This window comes from Gobio gobio (assembly GCF_949357685.1).
Source record: "Gobio gobio genome assembly, chromosome: 18".
NCBI classification, from domain to species: Eukaryota; Metazoa; Chordata; class Actinopteri; order Cypriniformes; family Gobionidae; genus Gobio; species Gobio gobio.
Window position 1 is genome coordinate 43,548,907 of NC_137111.1, and position 27,748 is coordinate 43,576,654.

The 27,748-nt window shown below is 38.6% G+C and overlaps 1 protein-coding gene across 2 annotated transcripts in view; it reads left to right on the forward strand.

The window, feature by feature from the left end:
- ldlrap1b (low density lipoprotein receptor adaptor protein 1b) overlaps window positions 1-27,748 on the forward strand; it is a 72,786-nt gene that overhangs the window by 17,055 nt on the left and 27,983 nt on the right. For both annotated transcript variants that reach the window (XM_079842839.1, XM_079842838.1), the window contains exons 2-3: window positions 22,401-22,543; window positions 27,421-27,533. In XM_079842839.1, coding sequence (XP_079698965.1) covers window positions 22,401-22,543; window positions 27,421-27,533 — 256 coding nt within the window. The remainder of the gene's footprint in view (window positions 1-22,400; window positions 22,544-27,420; window positions 27,534-27,748) is intronic.

Below are 27,748 nucleotides of genomic sequence, written 5' to 3' on the forward strand. Positions count from 1 at the left end.
TACGTTTGGCCATTAACTTTGCAAACACATGAGAGGAGTCTAAAGACCCACGAAAGGCAGATCAATGAGCGACTACATTTCTCTCCGATACGGTAGGAAATTAAATTTAAAGTGGGGGATTTTAACTGTGACGATGATTGACAGTTTAAACGGTGACGGGACGCACGTAACAGAGTCCGTTAAAGATGACGAAGTAGTATGTCCCAAAGCTTGCATACTCTTCTGCTGCACACTCAAAAGTATGTACTTTTTCTTCACAAAAAGAGTACATACTTTTAGGACGTAGTATAAGTAGGCGAATTGGGACGCAGCCCAAGTGTAAACGGGAATGTGTTTCCCTCGTCTACTTGTGATCCGATCGACCAAAACGCATCTTAATACCAGGCCCTAGAGAGCTAGAATGTTACAATAACCGGTCGTCTAAGAGCAGACACATCCATTACCCTTACGAAAATTAACTACAACTTTTTACTGGTTTTACTCCAAATAAAAAAACAAAAAAAACATGGTTAAACCATGGTAACCACAAATTAACCATGGTTTTGCTACTCTAACTATAGTTTAACCATGGTATTTGTGGTAAAACTGTGGTTATATAAATGGTGATCAATTAGCCCAAAAAAACATGGTTACTACTAGGGCTGTGCGATATTGAAGAAAAATGCGATATCCTTGTTAAATAATGGGATATTCGATATGCGATACGATATTTCTTTAAGTGTGTAAAATATATTTCTTTCCCCAGCTTTCACTTAAAGCATAACCGAGTGTTTATGAATACTCATCAAGACATAACTGTGTGTGTATTTGACAGTTTGAGTGTGTAACAAGACAAGAAAAAAAGAACGGCTTGTGCGCACGTTTTGGTGTGTGTGTCAGACAGCACGAGACTGCAAGGAGTTGTTTTTCGCAAGTTATTGCGTTTAATAACTCTTTTTAACGTCAAGCAAGTCACATAAGTAACAGTCGTGTGCTCAGTCTATTCTCTGCTATATGCATCAACCTAAAACGTACACTTTTCACAATGTTGAAGTAGCCTATTAAAATCATTCAGATATTGCGTACCCTTGCAATATGCATATTGCGATATGTACATTTGCGATATTTCAATATATTGCCCAGCCCTAGTTACTACACTTTTACTATAATAAAACCATGATTAATATTCGTAAGGGTACATAATGCACATTAGCACTTGTAAATCTGTGTTTGAGTAATTGAGTAATCATCTAATTTCCATACATTTTTTGCTTTTATTGTAGTTTTAAGAAATTGGTATTATTCTAGGTTAAAGTGAGGACCTTACAAGGCCAACACTTTACTATAACATCACATCATAAGTAACCAGACACAACGCAACGTAGCGACACACGATAAAAGGTCTTTTCCATATTTATCAATTTTTTTTAATCCAAACCAACCAGTTACAGTCCTAGAGAGTCCAACAGAACAGAGCAAATGGACCTTTTAACATGTTGTAATGTTGAAGCGTGTAATTTCTGCACCTCCAGTGTCACCAAGCGCATTGTAAAAATAATTGGAGTTGTCATGAAGGTTTTCCCGAACACTCCTTGAGGGCTCATAAACCTCTTTTTATAGTCTGGAGCGTGTCTCCATCTAAGTGCTATTTTCAGCTCTCGTTCAGGAGACGGAGGATCCGCGTTTGGAAAACCTGAGCTCAGAGTGCGAGAGCTGTAATCAGAGCAAACCCCAGACAGTCAGGATGTTGATTCAGCACGTCTGTGATTGACATTGAGGTCGTATCCTGAAGAAGCCGCTGCGTGGTGGCGCTTTATGGATGGGTCGGCGCAGACCGTCGGGAACGTGATTACAGGTCAGTGATTACAGTGTCATCTGAGACGCTCACAGGAAACTGACTCAAGAGGTTTATGTAAACGGGGGCCTTGAGTTAAATGACTCGTCTCTGCATTCGAGAGATGGCCTGACCCTGGGCTGCGCTGGAAATGAGATCCAGGAAATTGGTTGGAGTGTGGAAGCGGAGAACATGCTTTGTTTCAAAACCTAGTGAGCTGCTTATGTAGGCATCATAGATGACGTCTATTCCTTCTAAGTTGCCAAAATGAGGATATGTGTATCATAAAAAGCACTGTAAAAGTAGTCTGTATGACTCCCTAAGCTATTTTCTGAAGCCGTACGATTTACTTGAATTGAAAGATAATACTAAATAGCACTGCTAAGATCTACTTTGGCTTATGATGTGTTTGGGTTTTTGCTTTCCCTTGAACTGTGTATTTCAACCAAGCGTTGTCATTGGCGTCCCGACTGATCCTGAGACACTCTTGCTAACAGCAGCTCCCGACAACCTCCTCATTTGCATCAATTGCATCCGATCAAGTGAACAGGACACAAGGGGTTTTCCTCGACAGAAGTAGAATAGCTTCAGGGTTTCTTCCGGGGTCTCTAAGACTGACATATATGGGAAAACACTCTCTGACTTTCTGCTGGTTTCATCACCTACAGTTTCTGCTGAACGTAGACTCGCTCGTAATGTACTTGCACATGTTGACGAGTGGCTTCATTCTGTCAGCTACTGTATTAAACCAACCAAAAAGGGCTAGTGTTTATAAATATATTACAATTTTAGATGGCATTTTTTGAACCTTTCATTTTTGGTTTTAGCACATCATAATATATTTAATTTTTGATAGGAATAAAAAAATGAGGCTGTGAGGGATAGAAGTACAGTGCGTTCAATCGATCGTACTGTTGCGACGTTAAGTTGCGAAGATCTTGAGTTTTCGCTGAAGGGTGCATAACTTTATGACCACCTTCCTAATATTGTGTTGGTCACCCTTTTGCTGCCAAAACAGCCCTGACACATCTAGGCATGGACTCCTCTAGACCCCTGAAGGTGTGCTGTGGTATATGGCACCAAGTTTCTGTCCCAAACCGAAACAAGAACATTTTTCTTACCCCATTGGCAGATAATTTTTCTTGTTTTAAGGATAAACTCAATTAATTTAGATTTTTTTTTTCCTCCCCCAGGAATCAAGAAAAAATATGTTATTTCCCTTAGTAAAAGCATCTTGATTTAAGATCGTTTAGATATTTGGACTGGAAAAAAGTAAGAAATACTAAGTAAGAAAAGCATTTATTTGCAGTGTGGTTTTACCTGTGGTGATATAAATAGAGCACTTGTTCATTTAAACAAGAATAGAGTTCTAACTCACTAATAATATTTAAATTTCACCCATTACATTTTTGTTGATTAAAGTTTTACAGATTTTGTTAAATATCTATAAATGTACAAACTATTTTTGTCAAAACTGTTCGTCTCTCCAAGAAACAAAACACACACACACACACACACACACACACACACACACACACACACACACACACACACACACACACACACACACACACACACACACACACACACACACACATACAAATATATATACAAATATATATATATATGCTATATATATATTCTATATATAAATATAAATGCTATATATAAAAATATATGCTATATATAATAGAAAGGGAACCAGCCCCCGGGTGTGTCCACAACAGGCTATATATAATAGAAAGGGAACCGGCCCCTGTGTGTGTCCACACCCCGGACACGCTGGTGTAATGCATTACTAACTCATTAATGAATTACTGTTATTTACTTACTTTTCCTTCAAAAAGTAAAGTAAGAGATTAATTTAATTACAGTCACTTCCGATGTAACTCCATTAAATACTGTATAGACTAACAATTCTATGTAAAACAAATGTAATGTAACCTCCCTTTAAAAAGTTCAAGAATAATTTATGCAATTTTATATTATTTATTTGAAAGAATTAAAAGAGTTTCATGTCTATCTTTGTATTGTTCAACTGGTCGAAGTTGATTTGGGATTTAGAAAATAAGTAGTAAGTGGTTAGCATGGGCGTCACTAGGCCCTTTTTAGGGGGGCTTCAGCGCCCCCTCTAAACTTCTGCCCAGCCCCCCTAAAAAATTTGTGATGAACCTTTATAACAAATGAAACTTGCGGGAGGCTTCGCCTTCATCCCGTCTTTTAATCAGCGTGTTCTTCAATCCGCTGTGGTGTTGAAGAGTGCGCACGTCAGAAGCAGAGGTGTGTGTGTTGATCTGAGCCTCATTGGTCTGTCACCGCTCGTCAATGTCAAAATATTTGAGTAAACCAATCAAATCAGAGTAGGCGGGCTTTATGTACGCACAGAAGCTGCTGAGGCTGAGCACGAATTTTAGCAGCACGACTCGACATCAAGTGCGAGATATGTAGCTAAACTAAACATTTCATATTTGACAGCTGCTTCTTTAAAGGGTTAGTTCACCCAAAAATGAAAATTCTGTCATTAATTACTTACCCTCATGTCGTTCTACACCCGTAAGACCTCCGTTCATCTTCGGAACACAAATGAAGATATTTTAGTTGAAATCCGATGGCTCAGAAAGGCCTCCATTGGCACAATGCACTTTACACTCTCAAGACCCTTAAAAGGTACTAAAGACGTCGTTACAAAGTCCATCTCACTACAGTGGTTCTACAATAACTTTATAATGCAGCGAGAATAGTTTTTGTGCACAAAAAAACCCTAAATAACGACTTCTATCATGATGACCGATTTCAAAACAAGGCATCATGAAGCTTCGAAGCGTTATGAATCAGTGAGTCGATTCAGCGGTTTGAATCGCCAAAGTCAACTGATTTCAGCAGTTTGGCGGTTTGACACGCGATCCGAATCATGATTCGACTCACTGATAACGAGTCCACCGAGAGCATATGACTCCTTGTGCTTTTGATTCACTCATGCGTTTTTTTATATCATACGCTGATCGTCTGCGCAGCACCGATGCGTCTCGAACAAGCCTGGTGTGTTTGTGTTTCCCGCTGCCCAGGGTTGCCAGGTTTTCACAACAAAACCCACCCAATTGCTACTCAAAACAAGCCCAATCGCGTTTCAGGGGGGATTCCCTGGTAAAAATCACATTTGGGGGTAAAATATGTGTTTTTTTGGCATGGTTGCCTACTAAAATTCGCATTCCCGGGGCTAAATATAACATAATTGGGGTTGCTTCAACCCGCGGACATGAAAAACAGCCCGCGGCAACAGTGATGAAGTAGCCCAACTCTCAGCAACTCGCTAGCGTTGCTGAGAAAGATGAGACGTATACAGTGACTTAAGACATGGCTCTGTTGTGGCTCTCAGCAGGTGGAAAAAAGCAAACCGGTTCTTAGAAGGCTCCTCAGTCGAACCAACTATGAACTGGGACTAGCTCTAGCACTGCCTTGGTGGAAAAGGGGTATCAGAGATAGGGTTGGGAACCGAGAACCGGTTCTTATGCAGAACCGAAACTGATTTTTGAAAAATACCAGAACCGCGCGAAATTCCTAAGTTTCGGTTCCGAAAACGGTTCTGGTGCAATGTGTGTGCGCGAAGCGCTGGAAGCGTATCCTTTCATAGCGAGTGACAGCCAGTGTTGCCAAGTCCGTGGTTTTCCCGCTTTCCCGCTTTCCACTGTTGCCGCGGGCTGTGTTTCATGTCCGCGAGTTGAAGCGATTGTGCAATTGTGTGTTTTTTTTTGTAAAAACCTGGCAACCCTGGCTCACCTCATCATGAATATTAATTACGTTGCCTGCCGCTTCCAGGAGTGTAACGCAGTTCAGCCTGAAAGCCCTCGCGCTACACATTTACGGTTTTGCGTCAGATATTTTCTCGTTAACCACCAGCATGGCGAAGAGAAAGTCACAAGTATGGATTCATTTCCAAAGAATGAATGATAATGAAGCAAAATGTAACACATGTGAAAAGTTAATAACATGCAAAGGAGGCTGCACTAGCAATTTGACAAAACATTTGCTACAGCACAGAGTGCCTCAGGGCTTATACCAGATTTATAGTGAAAGGCTTATATATATATATTTGTCAACCGTTGAGTGACCATGGTTTAGGTAAGCGTTTAGGCACAATTACCTTTGTAATGCTGAATTGCAATGTATTATTTACAAGTTCACTGAATAACTGAATTACTATTAAATTAATATACAACTAATTAATAAATATAACTAATAAATATAATTTATAACTTGGTTTTATTCAGAGACAGAGAGATAAAATGTAATAAGACAATTTCAGAGGTGTTCATATGAAAAAAATGTGTTGCAAGAATGGCTTAATTAATACTGTAATATATGTACAGTACAGGACTTTTTTGACATTGCCAACCTGTAAATGAATTTTAGAGCAAGTAAAAACACAAAATGGATTGTTTGAGTTGCGTATTGTGCCTTTTTCCTTTACCATTATTTGTTTAATAATTTTAATGGAACCGGAATCGGAACCGGAATCGTTAGGCGGAACCGGAACCGGAACCGGAACCGGAAAATTTCTCACGATTCCCAACCCTAATCAGAGAGCACAGCAGTGTGCAGCTCAAGAACTAGCGGCAGAGAAACTTCCAGAGCAGCGTGAGGCCTTCGACTACACTGCCAATGACAGGAAGTGCAGGAAGAGAGGCCGCAAGGTACCTGAGAAGGACCCGCTCTGAGAGAGACATGCACAGTCTGGAAGAGTTGACGGAGGGAGGAAGTGAGCTTAGAGAAGCTGGAGAAAAGAAAAGCAAGAAGAGAAAACGCAAGGAGCGAAAGATCACAGAGCCGACTTCACTTCTTGTGAAGGTCAAACCTCTGCATACTACAGTCAGATCTTCCTTCTTAAAGCCAATAGAGGGAGAACTACCAAAGCTTCCAAGTGTCTCCGGACACCTCGCTCTACCAGTTGCTCACTTCAAACCCCTGCCTCCAGTGACCAAACCTGTGCATCGTCAGAAACCAGATCCAGCACCTGAGGATGTGTTATCCCTGCCATGTTCTCCGCTTCAAGTGGATCCTCCATGTCCTGATGAAGATGTTTCCTCCGGATGCTCTTCATCCCAAGTGCTTCCATTGGTGGTTCCTCCACGCCCCACTCCTGCACCCGATGAACTGTTTTCAATCCGATGCTCTTTATCCCAAGTGCGTCATCTCAAAGGAGTTTCTCCGAGCCCCATTCCTGCACCTGATGAAGTTGTTGCTCTGCGACGTCCTCCCAGCCGGAAGCCTCAGTCGTTCACTTCTTCCCTGGTTGAGCCACCTCCACAACTCATGCTGATTGACATAGAGGATGAGGAGAGCGAGTACGTGGAGTACACAGGGAAGACCATCCGGGCCAGTGACTTACTCAAGTCTGAACGCCCCCGAACGCCGGAGGCTGAACTCAAGCCGAGAAAGATGTTTGCTTGGTTGGAGGAGGACAGCGAGGTGCAGGAGGAAGCGTGGGCGAGTGAAGTGGTAGAGGTCCAGGCATTTGAGGAAGAGGAAGGTGAACCCAGCGAAATGGGAGACTCCAAGGCCATTTGGATGATGCTTCTGAGATCAATGGGCTCACGAGGAAGCTCTTCTGTGCAGCCTCTCCTGACAGTCCCGAGAACAGCCCCAGCACAATGTGAACGTCCAGACAAAGTGCAAACAAAAAGTGCCACTTGTTCTGTTTACCTGGGCAGAGGAGAAGGCCAAGAAAAAGCAGGAGAAGAAAATAATCAAGGAGAAGGAGCGAAGAGAAAAAGAGTTGCTGCTTGAACGCTACATGAACGATCCGAAACTGAAACACTTGTGGATCAACAAGCACAACCACAACTACAACTCCTCCTAATGCAGATCGTCGTCCCTCTTCACCTTTAGCCTGTGTAAATTAAAAAGTCTGCATACTAAACGTTGAAAGATTCATGACTCTTCCTGACTATTAAAACATAAAACATGTTTATGAACAACCCTCTACAATACGAATAAAACACATGCATATGCGAGTGAATCGTCACTCTGGTCGATTAAATAATATCTATCATTAGCTATTGGCTAATAAATTCTCAGATTTTACTCGCCAGTGTGTGTGTTAGATGGTAAGAATAAGTTTAGCATAAATATATTTTTACTCGCTGAACACTCTGAATGAGCGCTTGAGAGTTTCGCTCTTGTCAAGCGATCTATACGATTTCAAATCAGCTCATCTGACGTACCGTGAACTCTAGCGTGAAGAACGCGTTTCTCACACACACACACACACACGCTCGAGAGAGAGAGAGAGAGAGTCTAATGCTGCGTTCACACCAAACACGAATAGAGCGTCAAAATCGCGTCTACCGCATCTAGTTTGATGCGTGAACATTTTGAATCCATTCGCGCGGCCACAGTATAAATTGAGCGTTTGAAGCAAAATAGACGCGCGTTCAAGGCGCTCCAGGAGAAATATGTCATAAAACACCACTCTGCCTCTTTTCATTTTCATTAAAAATATATATTAAACATTAATAGTCACACAAATGTGGTCCAGGCAACTCCTACATTAGCTTCACTGCATGTATATTTAAATATCCTTAAAAAGGAAAGTTATGAAACTTTTCTTTGCCCTCAGTCAAAACGATTTGGCAGACAACAAATTATAGATTCATGACACCAAATATCACCCGTTAGATCCACACAATACGAACCACTACAGGACATCAGAGCCAGTGGAAAACGTCAGAAGGACTGGCCGAGAAAAGGCTGCTCTCACCGGGGTTAATGAGTGCCCGGTGATCGCCTGGATCTCACAACTCCAAAAACACAAGATAATTTTTTTTAAATAGGCGCTCTCTTTATAAATAAACCACATATTTGAGCTTTAAACAACTACATTCTCACCTGAAAAAGTCTTAAAACTAAATTTTGTGACACAATAGTAGTATTTTTAAATGATGCAGGGTTTCTCATCACGTCACTTTACCACGTGACAGCAGCGAGCAGGCTCCTGATTGGTTAACGCGGCGCGAATTGACACTAAAGTTCAGATTTTTCAACTCGGGCGTCAGATGCGAATTCGCTTCAAACGCGCGAATGCACAAAAAGCAGCACTCGTATGGAACGCATGTCAACGCGCCTTTCCATTGACTTAAAGTCCCTGTAAAGGCAATTCTGAGATTTGTTTCTAAACACATTATAAATGTTAGAAATGTATTGCTGAAACACATTACAAAGACTGTGAACTATGAAGTACTGAATTCAGATGTTAGACCGTTAAACAGTTTTTCACCGTTGCTGTGTTCAGGATTTTCTGGGCGGGGCTAAAACGGTGGCTCGATGACGCACTGGAGCCACCGAGCCTGGCTCCTCCCCTAACACGATCATAACTAGAGCACATTCGCATCAGTTCGATCGCGAGTTACTGTTAGTACTGTTAGTTACTATAGTCAACAACTTACATAACAGCTTACAAAACAAAAACGATGAAGAGGTGGATTAATTTTGTGAACAGCAACCTTGATGGAGAGAGCTGAGGATCATCACCGACACCTACCTCTGCAGTGACTTTACACCGGATCGTTTTACAAACTTTCACCGGAGACAACTGGTATTCACTGATAATCCGCTGCAGAACCGACTATCCCCGCCCAGGCCTTCATCCTCCCGTCCTGCCGACATCTGGTGCGTCGCGATCATAGACGCTCGTGATCAGTGAGTGTTGTCTTGTGTGCGACTGCCGCTTTCCCGCGAGTGGGCGTGGTTTCGGCGCCGACAGCGGACACACCCCCAGCGTTTGAGAGCAGAGAATGCTGCTCATTTTTTCAGGTTTTTGATAAGCTATTTTATGTACTTCCAGGATTTTTTTATGATTATAATTTGGCTGGGTTGTTAATAACACATTTATCTGTGGTGTGAGGAACTCAGAACACATTTTTAGTTTTGACTTTACAGGGACTTTAACATTGAAATCACTCGCTCCTGACGCTCTATTCGTGTTTGGTGTGAACGCAGCATTACATACCACGCAAAATCGACTCGCTACATGTTAACAATATTCTTTGTTGTATTTTCCTGTCGAAATAACGGAGTTCATTTGGAATTATTCAGCTTTTAAGAACAAGCAGAAGATATGACGTTTTTTTTCCGGTAGTGGGCGGAACTAATGCGCAAATGGCAATCTCATTGGCTGGCGCTCATCTATTCCTGTCCCTGTTTTGATTTCAGCAAATCAGTTTGAGTGAATGCTGTCAACGTGATTAATATTCATGAACCCAGCAGCTCATCAATCTTTAGTGTGTTGTATATTGTTATTAGTAGTAGAATTATTATTATTATTATTATTATTATTATTATCTTTTAATAATATAATATAATTACTAGTATCTATTTTTTTACAGAAACACCAACAATACCACCACCAGTCCAAGTTCAGTTAAATGACAAATATGCATTAATACATGCTTTCCAACAGTTTTAGTTCTAATTACTAAAGTTCTATCATTATATAGTGCTTGATTATCATAATATCAACATAGTCTAATGCTGACTGATGTTAAGCGTGTATAAGTAAAATATAATATAATATAATAAAGTATATCAGTCTGGCGACTAAACAAAAATATGTAAAGGCGATTCTATTGCCAAGGTGTGGTTAGAGGGTTGATGAAGTGATTCAATTGGAAGTCATTTGAATAACTGAGCAGCAGAAAGTGAATCGTTCAATGGAGTTCACAACAGTGAAGTTCACAGGTCACTATATTTTCTCTGATGTGGATCCTTCCAATCCAGCACCTCCATGCTCGTCTTTTCATGTTTCTTTTTGGCAACAATATTGTAGTATGTACATTTTTGCTGAAGTCTCATTCAGAGTCAAAGACTGCACACTTCATGTGATCATTTGTGAAAGTAAAAGTGTCTAAACAAAGTATTAATGAGGACTAATACAACTTCTTACATTAAAATCAAAGGAGATTGAAGTCTATCCCTCACAGCCTCGTGTTAAATTCAATATGGCGTTTACCCTGACTAAGGTCTATATGCCTGACAGATGCAGACAGAGCAGAAGAGGTGGGTTTTTTCTTTTTCTTTTTGCTTCCAGTTAAGTAATACCACTCTTCGTGCCAAGAGTGTAATAGATGCAATCATTTTGTATTGATTATTTGATAGCACTGCATTAACACCAGTGATAGCTGGGAACTAGATCTGAGTCTAATGGCCTCTTTGAGATGTCTGACAATGACTGGAAAATTGTGAACCATTAATTAGAAATGTTAGGACACTTCCAGAAGATGTGCCAGTGAAGCAGGCGTTTGTCCACTTCATTTGGAGGGTGTAGTATCTCAAAAGTGTGCATCCGAACACTGAGGAGGAATGAACTTTTTCCTTACTGAATGTCTGTGATGTCTGTTCCTAAATCTTCCTGCTATGTGTTTTAGTGTTGGATAAAATCGATTTCAAAATAATAACAAAAACCAATAGTATATCAATGATACTAAAAGAACTCTCTTCTGAAGCCATGTGTTGTGGTAATGAGTGTAACTCGATATAAAGTAACTCGACAGCGCTGTCAGGGTTGCAGTGTTTCCCATCAGCTGCTGGTTTGAGGATGGGAGTGACATTCTTGTGTAGATCTTATCTACTGACCCACATTTCCTCCAGTATTTACATCCTGCACAGATACTGTAACCTCATCTGACATGCCCGCTCTTCTGCTGTTTGAGAGTGCTTCTTTGAAACCGCAGCATGCCAGGCTACAAACCGCTTCATTTACATTATAGATAAAGTCAAGCTACCCTGTTGAAAAAGTAGTAGTTAAGTAGCCTACACTGCTAGTTACTAGCAGAAATAACTAACTACACATCTTTTTACATTTAATTTATGTATATGTATTTATTTGAATTTATTAATTTATTTGAATGTATTTATTTGAATGTATTTATTTATTTAAATGTATTTAAATTGATTGATTTATCTATTTATTTATTTTAATTTATTAAAATTTATTGATTTATTTAAATGGATTTATTTATCTAATTATTTAAATTGTTTTATTTATCTATTTATTTAAATTGATTGATTTATCTATTTATTTATTGGAATTGATTTATTTGAATTTATTTAAATGTATTTATTTATTTGAATGTATTAATTTATTTAAATTGATTGATTTATTTAAATTAATGTATTAATTTATTTTAATTGATGTATTTAACAGTATTAAATACTATTTTATTTATTTAAAAATATTACACAGTATAATTCACTCTGAAAAAGCGTTTATTTATTTGCTGGCAACCTGTCAAAATAAAAGTTTGATGGAATACTGTTTAAAAATAAAGAAATTAAGATTAATTTTGTAGTGAAATAATTTTTTTTTTTACTGTATAATAATATTATTACAATATATTCTTATTTTGTTTAATATATTTAATAATCACAATAAAATAATAATAATAATAATAATAATTAAAATTATTATTATTATTATTATTATTATTATTTAGTCATATTTGAGTGTTTTTCCACTTCGGAGTAAAGAGTAAAGTTTTTTTTTTTTTTTCTACCCAGATCTTCAACAAAATCCCCCCAATCTTTCTAGAATTATTAATTCTCTCCAAATAGAGTGATTCAAGCCATCTGGTGAAATTTCCCTTTTTTATCATAATGCAATAAATATTACAGAAAAACAAAATATTGCAATGTCTGTTTATTCTAATATTATGCTGCTTTACACGAAAATGAATCATTTATGAAAAACATGATATCCAAAATTTACTAGTGATGTTTAAATAATAAATGCTATTAAAATATGTAGTTGGTCTCGTATTCTCAAATCACAAGTCAAGCAAGGAACAAAACTCGACTAAAATACACTCTTTAGGAAACTTAAAACCTGAATATAAAGTGCGGCTTCAACGTGAAAATGACCCTATAGTGTTAGCGTGAAATGCTTCTCTCTTCTTCTTCTGTTGTGATTGTGGTTTATCCGACTTCTTGCTTGTTGGGTAAGAGGGAATATTTAAGACGATGGTTTATGAAATATTAGTCAGTTACTCCGATGCATCCAAACACAAACATGCGTTCAGGGAGCAGCGGATCTTCGGCCGATATTCCCTTTGAAGGTTGTTTATGAGCGGAGCTGTAAACATGGCAGACGTGATTTCTTTAATCTCACTTCTGTTTCCTCTCTACTCCACCCGTCAAATCTCTCTCTCCTCTTTATTCCTCTGCCTCTCCTCTTTCCTATCAACAGTTTGAGTTCTTTCCTTTTAATGTCGGCATATCCCTGCTGTCCTGCTCTGGATACCACAGCACTCTTTAGTTTTATTTAGACTCAATTTATTTTTTAATACTATGATAAAAAATACAATTATATATAAATATTACATAATATATAGTGTATATAATATATTATATAATTGATTTAATCTTAGAAAAAACAGTAATATTGTGAAATATTGTCAAATTGAATTGATATTGTCTATATGATATTGTATTATATAGTTTACTATAAATTCTATATTGACAATGTCAATATAGAATTTATAGTAAACTATATAATACAATATAATATATTGTCAAAATAGAAATCTGAGCATCAAATCATCATTAGAATGATTTCTGAAGGATCATGTGACACTGAAGACTGGAGTAATGATGCTGAAAATTCAGCTTTGGTCACATGAATACATTATATTTTAAACTATATTAAAATAGAAAACTTAAACTGTAACTATTTCATAATATAACTGTTTTTGTTTCTGTATTTTTGATCAAATAAATGCAGGCGTGATGAGCATAAGATGCTTAAAAATAAAAATGTTTCCAAACTTTTGACTTGGAAAAACAAGTTTTATTATTTTTTATTATATTTTATATATAGTTGAATGTTCTAAAATAGGCTTTATAATTTTTTTTCTCCATATATATACATGACCTGGATGTGTTCTTGACAGGTTTGATGAGATTTTGATCTTGCGTTGTCTGGATGCTGTTCTTGAAATATATGTATTGATCTGGCATCATTTCAGAGTGGTGCGACGTGTGTGTGTGTGTGTGTGTGTGTGTGTGTGTGTGTGTGTGTGTGTGTGTGTGTGTGTGTGTGTGACGTGTGTGTGTGTGTGTGTGTGTATCCGGTCAGTGGGAATCGTGTATGTTTGTCTCTCTGGTTCATGTTCATGATCCCAGCAGCTCTGTGTCCAGACACACACTCACTGTTTGTTGTCTCTGGCACTGGTGTGTGTGTGTGTGTGTGTGTGTGTGTGTGTGTGTTGTGCGCTCTGATTCCTCACGCTCCGCTTTTGATGTTCAGTGTAGCAGGACGACCCTCACCAATCTCATCACACCTGTGTCATCCAGCGGGCATCCCAGCATGCTACAGGGTGCAATTGTTCACACACAGGGCTCATAAGCGCTTTTACACCTGATACACTGTGTGTGTGAGATGCAAAATAAATCAGGTGTCCAATTAGACTTGAAGCCTGTCTGAAATGTATGCTTTTATAACTTCCTGGACATTGCCTCATAGGTCTTCACTTGCTTATGTCACTGAAGTCGACACACAGGCACACCGCGAGGGTTAAGGGCGGCATTTGAGACAGGGCCGAAGTACATATGTCTCGCTTAAAGCTACACTATGTAACTTTTCCGTCCACTAGAGGTCGCCTGTTCAAAACAAAGGCGTAGTTTGATGACGCCACGTTTGAGCGCAGAATCTTGGGACATGTGGTCTTCACCTCACAGCCGGTGGGAAACAGTCAGGATAGGACTCGGGCAGAAATCATGTTCATGGATTCTATTATTAACATTACTGTAGGGAAGCAGAGCAGGACCGAGTGTTGTGGAGCTGAGCAAGGCCGCTGGAGCGATTGAAGAGCGGGACTGTTATTATGGCATAGTCACCGGCGGGACTTTTATTATGACACGGTTGCCGGCGCCACTTCCTCTTTTCCAGTCATGAGTGAGGTAACGCAACTCTGTTTATCGTATTAGATCAGGGGTGGGCAATTCCAGTCCTCGAGGGCCACTGTCCTGCAGAATTTAGCTCCAACCCTGATAAAATTCACCTGCCTGTAGCCTTCTAGTAATCCTGAAGACATTGATTTGCTGGTTCAGGTGTGTTTGATTAGGGTTGGAGCTAAACTCTGCAGGACAGTGGCCCTCGAGGACTGGAATTGCCCACCCCTGTATTAGATATATCTAAGTGTGTTGAAAAGGAAGTTATGACGTTCGCTCGGCGGCTGCTATGACACTTGTTCACACTGCAGTGAGAGTAAAGTGTTTCACTGAATAAAACCGGAAACCGAGGGTGACGCAGATATGACGCAATCGACAGGCGACTCCCTCACACGCATAGCTCACACGTCCCGGTTCCTCGGTTAAAATAGCAATTTCTCACGATTTACAAATAGTTGGAAACATTTGGGATATTCTAAGTACTCAACTGAACAAAATATATAACACTGGCCTAGTGGTTTCTGGATATTTTCCTGCAAAAATCCTACATAGTTCACCTTTAAAGACAGTCACCAATGAAATCAAAATGGACAGTTCTTGTTTTTTTGCAGTATTTATTCTAAATGATTTATCTGCACTTCCTCATAACCTTTAATCAAAATAACTTCCCCTCCCTAACGTCTCTTTTCTTCTCTGATGATGTGTTTACTGGTGAGGGGGCGGGGCAACCTGTCACTCATGTGAGATCAACCAATAGCAAACCACAACCGTCCAATCAATTCCCTATGGACAAACCCAAGTCCTGCCGCACATCTTTTCTTGTTTGAGAAGCGGATATACATCACAGTAATAAACAAGACAATATCCGTTACAGAATTAATTAAAGCAGCTCTTCAGAAGATAATAGTGTCATAATTCAGCTCAGTTCAGTGTTAATTCAGTTCACACTTGGCTCCTTTGCGGTCCAAAAACAGGAAATTAATAGGAATTATGAAAACTCTGAGAATCTTTTGGTGGTACAAACTACAAATCAACCAGTATGCAGAAAATAGTGCACCGCAATGATGGGGTGACCCTGTAAAATGTCAAGAGTGTATATATATATATATATATATATATATATATATATTAAATAGCATGACTATAACATAACAGTTTTTTGCAAATGTATGAAATAAAATCAATAAGTCAAAGCAGAAAAAAAACAATGAGCAAGGAAGAGGTTCAAGTGTACAAAACACACACACACACACACACACACACACACACGCACACGCACACACACGCACACACACACACTTACACACGCAGACACAACACACTGTTATACACACATGAATGAACTGGTGTGGCTGTAACAATATGGTAAAGTTGGGCCAAAAGAATGAAATAAGAGGTTGAAATAGATCAGATCCAGATTGATTAAGCTGTGATAAAGCATACCTGTTCATTTGCGTTACATTTTTATCTGTGCTCATGTTTGACTGTAGTAAAATGAATGCAAAAACTGACACTTCAAATCAACATTTCAAACAAAAAAAATCTAAACCTTAACAAAACGTAGTCTTTGAGAAATGTCTAAGTATAAATACTAATCCACAACTTAATACAAATACGTATTTTATAAGCTACTTTAAATAGAGCTATAGAATTCTAGTGGTTATACCATTACATACGTTTTTCTTGATTTACTCCCACCAGATGACACTAATCTACCTTCAAACACTGGATTTGAAATGCTTTGTCTCTATTTTAACATGGAATACTGCTTTAATTGAAAAAATATTTAAAATATATATTAGAAAGAAATGGTGTATTATTTTCAATGGGGAAAATAGCTAATAAAATGTTTATAAATATTGCATAGTATCGTAAAATCCCCTCAAAATTCGAAATAATTATACAAATATTATATTATTGAACTAAAATATATTACATTGGTTTTCCTGGAAAAAAATAAAAGTAAAATTTCAAGGAGCTGTGAAGGAGCCAAGTGTGACATCTAAACGAAGAGGACCAGATGTTGTTCTTATCCGATAGTGTCAATCCAGTTGAATCGATAATATTACAGAATATAAATGGTCTTTTAAGACTTTTGGTTTAGACTTTTGTTTCATATACCAGTGTGATCCTTATTTTGTGTCGAGACCGTCTGATTGGCATGTGAAGCGACCAGTCACAGTTTTTATTTTTGATGACTGTAATAATAGACTTCCTTGGAAATGACTTCCTTTGCCTTCTTTCCAAAAGTGGCTCAACTCAGACATAAATAAAAACAGCAGAATATGCTCATGGAAATGTATGAAAATAAGTGGCCCTTCAATACAAAACTCTTGAGTATCTTTCAAAGATGCCATTCACCAATACTGACAAAACCAGGTCATGCCATAAGTGCTTAGCACCTTGTAAACATGCTTTTGTTTCCTGGTGAACTGATAAAAAAAAAAGTCAGCCAATCAGATTGTGACTTCCGATTTCCGCCAGTGTTTGCCATATTTGTGTACAAAATACATTATACTGTCAGTTAGGCATTAACCCATTCCGATCTCAATGAGGCATGAAATCTCATCAGCTCTTCTGTTATGTTAAATAATGAAGGTTAATTGAGGGTTAAAGGAAAGTCTGTCCCACAGTGAGAGCGTCAGTCTGTGTCTGTGATGAAGACGAATCGCACTCATGCTTGCACAAACACGCTGATTTCATTTACACCATTACAAACCCCAATTTACCCCATACACACCAGAGCTCTGATCATACCTGCTGTTCTGAGGTGAATACATTTCATATCATTGATCTGTCACAGTGGGGAAAAAATGATTTATGAAGGTCTGGCGGAGTAAATTGACTCTTGTAGGCAGAATGATGTGGTGACGCTGTCATTTGATCTCTGATGAGGGTTTCAGAGACCACCTGTCAGCCAAAAAAACCATGAATGATTCATGAAATCAGCATTAATCAATATCCATTTTCATTTCATGCATGCGTCACATATTTGGAGCCTTGACTACAGATTCACAATGCACGTTTTCACACAGAATGAATGTTCATTTGCTCGTTTATTTTTCGTTTCTTTGTTTGCTTGATTGTTTCTTTCTTTTGTTCTTCCTTTTGTGTTTGTTTCACTGATTCTTTGCTTTTGTTTCTTGGTTTTGTTAATTTGTTCTATATTTTTGTTTAGTTTTTCATTTCTTTCTTTTCTTGTTTGCTTGCTTGCGTTTGTGCTTTCTTTTCTTGCATGCTTTCTTGCTTTCTGTCATGCTGAGATGCATTGAGCAAGGTTAATATACAAGGCAGACACTGTGGAGAGGAGCGGATAACTGCCTATTAGATGTGCGTCCTTGACCCCTGACCTTGACCTCTGTCTGATGTGGGGTTAAACACACACTCATTCATTGTTATATGAGATCAGACAGGACATGAGGGCAGTATGGGGGTTTATGTGTGTGTGTTCAGTGAAATGTACACCCGTATTCTGAATATTGTGATTAAGAGTAAGGAGCTAAGGGCCAGTTTTACTAAACTATGTGTTTAGTAGTGTTTTCCTGAACACAGACGCAGCCGGATCATTTCCATAATGACCAACACAATCTACCAAAAGCAGTGCAAATCAGCATCTGGTTTAAGACATGCTTTTTTTGGCCGGTAAATAATGACGAAAATACCAGTAAATTGACTAGCGCGTAAACCTTAGTAAATCACCATGCATGATTCCTTTAAATACTCTCCGCCTATACATTTTGCGTCTGAACGGGAAACTTCTACAAAAGCATATGCAATAAAGTCAGCCGAAAAAATAACCCTTCCCATGCCTTTTCAGTGCAATTTTTTCACTGCGTCCAGTGGGTTAAACCATGGAACTGACACACAGAAGGTTGCTGGTTCGATCCCAGCGGTCACCACCAGTGTGTCCTTGAGGAAGGCACTTTACTCCATGTTGCTCCAGGGGGATTGTCCCTGTAATAAGGGCACTGTAAGTCGCTTTGGATAAAAGCTTCTGCCAAATGCATAAATGTAAATGTAAAGTTCTGCACAATTAAGGGCGTGGCCACTTTGAGTGACAGGTGGATTGTCATTTGTCTGCTGTCTGTTAGTCATCGCGTCACTTCAGCTCTGCCCACATCCCACCTTTTTGCCCATTTTGTTATCCGGGAGTGACGCGCGATGACGCGCTGCCAAGATGGCAACGGCCAGCTCGTCCCTACTTTACGCTTCAAAACGGCTCTTCAGAATCCTATGGGTGACGTCACGAACACTACGTCCATATTTTTTTCTAAGTCTATGAGCGTTATTGTAACTTAAGTACACTACAGTTTTATGCGCTTTTAATATTTATTAGTGTTTATTAGTTCTGAATGGTCCTGTCATCTGACTTAAGTTGTGTTTGATGTTTGCTACATCCAGGAAGTGTATTTTCTTAGAGCAGATCAAATATAAAGGGAGGTCATATATATCTGACTGCTTGTATTCATTGACAAAAAATGTAGCCATGTGCAGTAGCTAATATTGAAAATCGAGGATGCAACGCATCGTGATATTGGATCGAATCATTGACATGATAATCGTCATTAAATTGAATCGTGAGATGGAGTTGTTTTTTAAATCTGGGCCTAAATTTATGAAGATAAATTTCAATCCCATTTACATAACATTTGCCGTTATTTTGGTTATTCGCTTGGAAATGTGATTGTTTTACTGCTTCTGTCAGGGTTCTGTCAATTCGTCTTGTCATGGTGAGCGTGCAGATCTGAGTTTGTTTGGGCCGCGGGCTCTTCTGTCCACACGAGTTGTTTTGTGTGCGGAGCGTTGTGTTCGATCCTGGTGCTTTGGTCTAGTTTGGTTTCGGTTCTGTGTTGGGATTCGAACATTCATGTGCCATGTGTTCCGGATGGACATGCGCTCGTTCTCTGTCTTGTTGTGTGAGCGTGCGGTTTCGAATTTGCTCGGCCCGCATGCTCTTCTGTCCGCGTGTGGTGTTGTGTTGTGTTCTTTCTCACTGTCTTGTGTTGTGTATCACACGGCTTGTGTTTTCATTGGCTGTGTGCTTTCATGTTGTCATGTTTTGTGTGGTCACGCAGTCGATGAGTGCTCTCATTGACTGCGTGTTCGTTTCTTGTTTTGCTTGAACGCATGGCTTGTGATCTTGTTTTGTTCAGTGTGAGCACATGCCATGGCTTGTCATGTTTGTTTCTTTGTTAAACTCCTAAAGTATTTCTTCTGTTCTGCCAGGTTTTTAAGGCTGCGGCCGTTTGCACTCTGCAAATATCAATAGATTCCATTTACATGTAAAATAGCAGTATTTTCTTTACAATACGTGTAAATAGTAGTTAGATGCTACTATAAATAGTGGCAGATACTATACTATCCTCAGTGTTGTACTTTAAATGGTGTGCAATAATAACGAGAGTGTAAATTATTATATTTATTATAATTATTAAATAGATGCCGCCTTATTGGGGAAAAAACACTCCCTACACCCACCCCAACCCTAATCGATAAACACTTTATTTCCACTTTTCGAATATTTTCTTCATTTTTATTGAATTTAAATGCCTTTCCGAACTAATATGTGATGGTAAAAGGGAGTAGAGCGAGTTCGGCAAAAGGCGGATTCGAACTCGGGTCGATTTGCGTCAAAACTCTCTGCCACGCGTCTTACCGCTACACTATTACTACTGATGACGATCCATTGTCTTCTATAAATTTGTCTGGCCCAACCAGACATCAGTGGGCGGAGTTAGTGTAAATAGCGTCTGCCAATAAGACGGGCTATTTGCACTTAGTGCAACCGTTTTAAACCAATGCATGCAACAATAGCACATGCTCACTTTAGTCCAAGTGGACTTATTGAGATTTGGGTTACTATTATTATGGATATAAACTAGGGGTGTAACGATTCATCTACTACATCGATGTATCGATTTATTTTCCTATGATCTAACTACATCGATCTGTGCTCGGCAAGTTGGCCTTCCGGACGACATATATCGATCTAACATCGTTTTAAAAGGTAATCAATCGATTGTATCGATCATAGGAAATAACGCATTGGATTTAAGCACGTCAGACTTTATATGGATGTTTTTTTCTTAGCACTTTTAATGATAAAGGCGTTAAACGTTACTCGATTCAGTCTGCCTATCTGTGACATCATCGCAACAAACCAGCAGCAGCTCTCATTGAAATGAATGGGATTGTGTCGCTTTGTCGCTGCGTGTCGCTGGCGGTGTGAACGGGGCTTGAGAAAAAAAAACATAGCATGGCGCATGGCCGAGGAGAAGCCAACGAGCGAGAAATTATCAAGCCACCAAGAGAAAGCGCAACCTGTACTTTCAACCCTTGCTTGTTACCTGTGCATTCCTGACACCAGTGTGCCAGCAGAGTGAGTTTTTAGTACTGCTGGCGACATAGTGAACGCACAGAGAAGTGTTCTGAGGTCAGATCATGGTGATATTTTTGAAAAAGAAATCTGTAGAGTCATTGAAGAGTAGTTGGTACATTTTATCTTTTGTTAAATATTGTTTGTTTATTAAACTGAGAGTAGTAGCAGGTTCAGCCAGTTTATTCAACCTGAAGAAATGTTGGTTGCACTTTATTTTTGATATTAATATTGTATTTGTATTATTTTAATGTTGAAAAACAACAGCAAAAGTAGCAGGTAAACCTACTATTAATTAAACCTGAAGAGAAGTTAGTTGCACTTTATTTTTGATATTAATATTGTATTATTATTATGTTGGATAACAAAAGCAGAAGTAGCAGGTTAACCTACTGTTGAAATGTTGGTTGCACTTATTGTGCTTTTATTGAAAATGTATTGAATATTGAAAATGAGAGCAGAAAAGGTTAACTTCCTGTTAATTCAACCTAAACGGTTGGTTGCACTTTATTCAAATAAAATTTGAATGCATTTGCCATTAATTGTTGTTTACTTGTTTGTTTATATCCATAATTAATTGATATACCGGATTCCCTTACAAGAAACAACAGGAATCTAGGAAACTTCACCTGCACTGACCAATATCCAGATATTTATTTCAGTCACACAATTTGTGGCTTAAAAGTTACTGAATCGATTTCAAGTCACTGAATCGTTTCGGATCGTATCGTTCTAAATGAACCAAAATCGACCTTGAATCGTATCGACAACCTCAAATCGTGATATGAATCGTATCGTTGTTAAAACGAATCGTTACACCCCTAATATAAACTGTTTTTTTGTGTGGACATGAGTTCCTCTCCGGTGCAGGTGTTGATCAAAGAGCAGACGATAAAAGACCTGATTGAAGACGGCGTGTTTTAATGAAGGATTGTGTGATGTGTTTCATATGTAGATGTTTTCACATGTTATTCATTGAGTTGCTTTAGTATTTGGCTGGTTTATTTGTTCAGATAATGAGCGTGTGTATGTGTGTGTTCAGTGTGTTTCTGGTCTGTTTGTAGTGTCAAGAACATGTTTGAGAATTTATGCAAAACATAAATGTAAAATATAATTTTCCTTTTTTATTTATTGGTGAAATGTGACCTAGACATGTTTTCATGAGGTTCACACATTAGTTTAAGTGTTTGCGTGGGTAGCCTGTGTTGCCATGTTTTTGGCCGGTTTTGCATCATGCACACATGTTAATCCTGTGTGTGTGTCTCTGTGTAGAGCTGCCAGAGAACTGGACGGACACACGGGAGACGCTGCTGGAGGGGATGGTCTTTCAATTGAAGTATCTGGGCATGACATTGGTGGAGGAACCCAAAGGAGAAGAGCTCTCGGCCGCTGCTGTCAAGAGAATCGTTGCCACGGTAAGACACATGGACACCAACTGAACCCGTTACGCTGAAAAAAATTTGGTGTAGAAACAATGTTCACTCAGAAATTGCTAGTAAATTGCACAAACAATTACAAAGAAATAGCAAGCAACACATTGAATTAAATGTGAAATAGTTCTGTTCTTAAAGGGGACATATGCCCCTTTTCACAAGATGTAATATTAATCTTTGGTGTCCCCAGAATGTGTCTGTGTAGTTTCAGCTCAAAAAAACCCCAGATAATTTATTATAGCTTGTCAAATTTGCCCCGATTTGGGTGTGAGCAAAATCGCGCCGTTTTTGTGTGTCCCTTTAAATACAAATGAGCTGCTGCTCCCTGCCTCCCAAAAATGCCCAAAATTAATATAAATGCCCACAAAATTCTGAGATTTAGTTTTTTTAATTTTATATAACATATATATTTTTTACCCTTAATTTCCATGATCTAAAGAATTAAAAGGTTGTCATTTGAAAGTGTGTTAGGTCTACTTGCATTATTATGCTGTTATATTAGGGTTATATATTCAGTGGCATAAAATAGTCTTAAAATGACAATTTAGTTTATCACAATTATTTCTGGGACGATATATTGCGAAACAAAAAGTAGTTATCGTGACCAGCCTAGATACATTTATGTAACGTTAGTTTTTGTGGAGTTACGTTGATTCAACTCATCGACTAGCATGTACCGTCATGTTAATCTATAAATTGTTGTATAGGTGCTCGTGTGGGAACGTAAAAAAGTCTGTGACCAGACTATACAATGTGGGCGGCAGTGGCTCAGTGGTTCATGTAGGTTGTCTACAAACCGGAAGGTTGGTGGTTCGATCCCCGGTTCCACCTGACCAAGTGCCGAGGTGTCCATTAGCAAGACACCTAACCCCAGCTGCTCCCGACGAGCTGGATGGCGCCTTGAATGGCTGACACCGCCGTCGGTGTATGAATGAATGTTTGAATGGGTGAATGTGAGGCAAAATGTAAAGCGCTTTGGATGGCCGTAGGTCTGTTAAAAGCGCCATATAAATGCAGTCCATTTACCATTTACCATAATGTGCATTTATGAATTACGCAGGCGGTGAGCGTTTTCAGGATAAAACTAACGACATAGCCTCTGTGAATACAGTCAGACACTATAGCCGCGTTTCCACCGCAGGAACTTTCCCCAGGAACTAGGAACTCTGAGGTGGTACTCGGTGGGTTTCGACCGCAGGAACCGACGTCTAAATGAAGTTCCGGGTAAATATTTCCCCCTCCGAACGGCCCTGCTCGCGAGGTAGTACTTTTTCAATGTTCAGGAACTTTCGGGGGTGGGATTGGGTGCTGAACATGCTGATTGGTTGAGTTCATGCAGCATTTTATTTCAACCGGCATTTTTAATGTCTTTTGCAAGGTTTTTTCTGCGTTCAGTAAATATCAGTCTTGCTCTTTCTGTCCGATGGCGCGCGTTCATCTCAGCAATCTCACGGTCAATGTCCGTATAAGCTGATAACATACATTGTCTTATTTTAAATCTAGCTTTACAAGCTTTCAGAATACGCTTTAGTATCAGTGCTCGTCTTTTCCGCCATTTTGTTAATGACCTCTTTAGTAAACCAATACATAACTAGTAAAAGCAGCGCTGCTTGCATCTCCTCCAAACTTGTTACTGTTGCAGACAGTGTGGCTCAAAAATGATGACTGCATCACCGGACTAAGGGCCCTTTCACACCTACCGAAGTTTCTGTTTATGTTTAAATATTTTAATGTTATTTTTAAATTTCATCTAGGCTACATTGATTATGAAAAGTAAAAAGATGCGCAATATGTCAGAAGACAGAAGGTCACAAATGATTTTGAAAGAAATTTGTATGATTTGGCTTAGAAAGCCTTTCTTTAATGTGAATTTCGTTTTGTATAAATTGTATCTTAATTTTAATCAACATTTAATCAGATAATTGCCTGGATTTAATAAATAAGAAGCAAATAGTCTATAGCAGACAATAATCGTGGGAGCGATCACATGCTTTGCACATGAACAGGAGCGCGTCTCAAATAAATCAAAACTCAGCAGCTACTTGTCTCACAATCATGAGAAATATGTGTATATAAAGCTTGAAATGTCCACTTTTAAACTTGACGAAAAGAAAATAGTCAAGCAATGCGCACGGTTCAATAGTGGCAACGATATGCGTCCGTTCATTCACTCTTGTCAAAGACGCTGACGTCAGACGCATGTCCGTTTACAAACCAATCAATGTCAAGATGCAGCCCACATAGATGATGACGAGTGGACGTAAGTGTGTCATGTAAAGTTCTTTAGTGCGCTCGCATAACTGCAATGTGAAACCAAACCAAAACTAACCGAAAGTATCAAATGTATCAAAACATGAACTTCGGTTCGGACCTTGGTGCAGACTTTCAGGTGTGAAAATGCCCTAATTTGCCTAATCTTCATGGTACTTTAGACCGCAGTGGAAACGCAGACAGTAGCAGATCTGGGGGGAAAAAAGTTCCTGGTACAAATTGTTCCGGGTAATTTCGGTGGAAACGGGGATTATGGTAACTTTAGCCACATTATCCGTACAGCATTCTAGAAAGCTCATTCAGAAAGGAAATTTGCAAACATTCAAAATCCTTACTTATTCAGGATATGAAGTTAGAGCACGAAACGTTGGTATTGACCCATCCTCAGAAACAGCTTTTTCGCAAATCTAGCGTTGTACTGACCCCTGTTGGTGGAGCAGTCATTAGTAAAATGATGTGCGCAAATGTATAACATTTTACCGACATTCTTCGGCACATTTCCTTCAAAAACGAAATTCAACCATGGTCCTCAGAGGCTCGGATGCCGGGAGTCTATGAGACTCTTATGTTTGTTGGTACATTTACAACAGAACATTTGTAATGTGTTTTGGCGCAGACATTGTAATACTCTAGCGCTGATACAGTGAGTAAACAGAAATGGCGTGTGAGTGTGTCTATGCTAAAAAGGGCCAATCATCAACAGTCATGGGCGGGGTTTCCCTACTCTTATATGGGGGGAATATGAGAGATTGAACATGATTGATGGGGATTATAAAAAAAGTATTGGGTGGATTTTTACCATTATAGGCTGGTTGTTTACACACACTGTGAACACACATCTGTGTTGTGTCCTTACCCTAACCTCACACCTTATAAAAGTGAATTTTCCATAATAGGTCCCCTTTAACTCTTTCTCTTGCATCGTTTTTTTGTTGTTGTTGTTGTGCCCCCTACCGCAAAACAGTGAAAACATGGATTGCCATAAAATTCTGTTAATGGCAGGGAAAGAGTAAAAGAACCACTTTCTTAGTGTGAAGAAGATTGTAAAATCTATAAAGAACTTTTTGTGGAATGGAAAGCTTCCGAGGATGTTAAAGGTTCTACATGGAGCCATTGTTCCCAATAAACAACCTTTAAGTGAACTTCAGGGAAAATTGCTACAAAGGTGTAGCATATGATGCTTTTAAGCTCTAATCTGTCTCTAGTGGTTTGTAAGTGGTGCTAATGAGAGTGTGTGTGTGGGTGTGTGTGTGTGTCTCGGGGGTTTCTGGGTGTGGTTCTCTGTGCGTTGGAACAGGCTGGATCCTGTCATGATGTAAGGTTGTTTTGAGGTTATTAAACACTCCAGATTGTTGCGAATCAGCAATAAAAATCAGTTGCATACCGAACAAACTGTGTCAGCCTGTGTGTGTGTGTGTGTGTGTGTGTGTGTGTGTGTGTGTGTGTGTGTGTGTGTGTGTGTGTGTGTGTGTAAGAGCCATTTAAAGCCAGATGTGGAATATTCCTACTTGATATCTTTGACTTCTGACTATAAAGGTGTTTAATTTCTTGACTTGCTGAAGATGATATGTAAGAAAACAAACGACATTGCTATCTTTAGCTTAGCAGTTGTTTGATTGTCAATGAAGCCTCCTAACAGCCAAATTGTGGAGAATAAATGAAACTGTATTTAGCAGTGGATAATTATCAACTAATTAGGGAAAAAAGGGTATGACTTTCTGGGCTCAATTAAAAACATAATAAGAACAGCATTAAAAATAGAATATCATAAAAATGATCAAAGAAATTAATTACATATATCATATGACTAGGTCTGTAATTTTAACGCTAATTTAGTACATTTTATTGAACCAACCTTTTTTAACTTGAAACACCATCTTAAAAGCAATGTTATTTATATATATATATATATAGCTTTATTTTTTATTTCAGTTTTTAGCTAATTTTAGTATTTCAACTTATTTTATTTCAGTTTATTTCAGGCAAAAATTCTAATAACTAACAAGTTTTACATCTAATTTATATTATTGTATTTTAGCTTTATATTTATTTATATATATTTAGCGTTTTTCAATTTTAGTTAAATTTTTTTTATTTTTTTTAATAGATGTAGCTTCAGCGGTAACACTTAACAATACGGTTTCATTTGTTAAAATTAGTTAACTACATTAGTTAACATGAAATGAGAATGAACAAGACTTCTGCAGCATTTATTAATCTTAGTTCATAATAATTTCAACATTTGCCCAAACATTTTAAAATCAAATTTATTTGTTAACATCAGTAACTCAGTAACATGAGCAACTGTATTTTTATTAACTAACATTAACAAATATTAATAAATGTAAAAATATATTGTTCACTGTTAATTCATGTTAGTTAATACATTACAATAAGGTCTCATTTGTCAACATTAGTTAAAGTGTTACCGCTTTAGTCTGAGTTAACAAAAACAACACAGCTTGAAAGCGTGTAGCTCATTGTACAAGATGCTAAAAAAAATAATTTGTATTGGAGAGATTAAAATAGATTAAAATCATTTGAAAGCTGTTTGATAAAGCCGAGTTTTCTGTCTCTCTCTCTCTCAGGCTAAAGCTGGTGGGAAGAAGCTTCGGAAGGTGACGCTAAAGGTTTCTCCTCGAGGGATCGTTCTCTACGACAGTGTATCAACCCAGCTAATAGAGAATGTGTCCATATACAGGTGAGTCACCTGCGGCCGTTTGTCATGTTGCCCTGTCTGACACGGTGTCTATGCTGTCTGTCTCTATGGAAATCATGAGGAATTCAGTGATTCTGCTTCAGGTCTCATATTGTCATATTGTTTTTTTGACCTTTAATAACTCATAACAAGGACCCAGATATATACTAAACCAAAATACTAAACAATGTTTTTCGTTTGGTTAAAATCATTGCGAC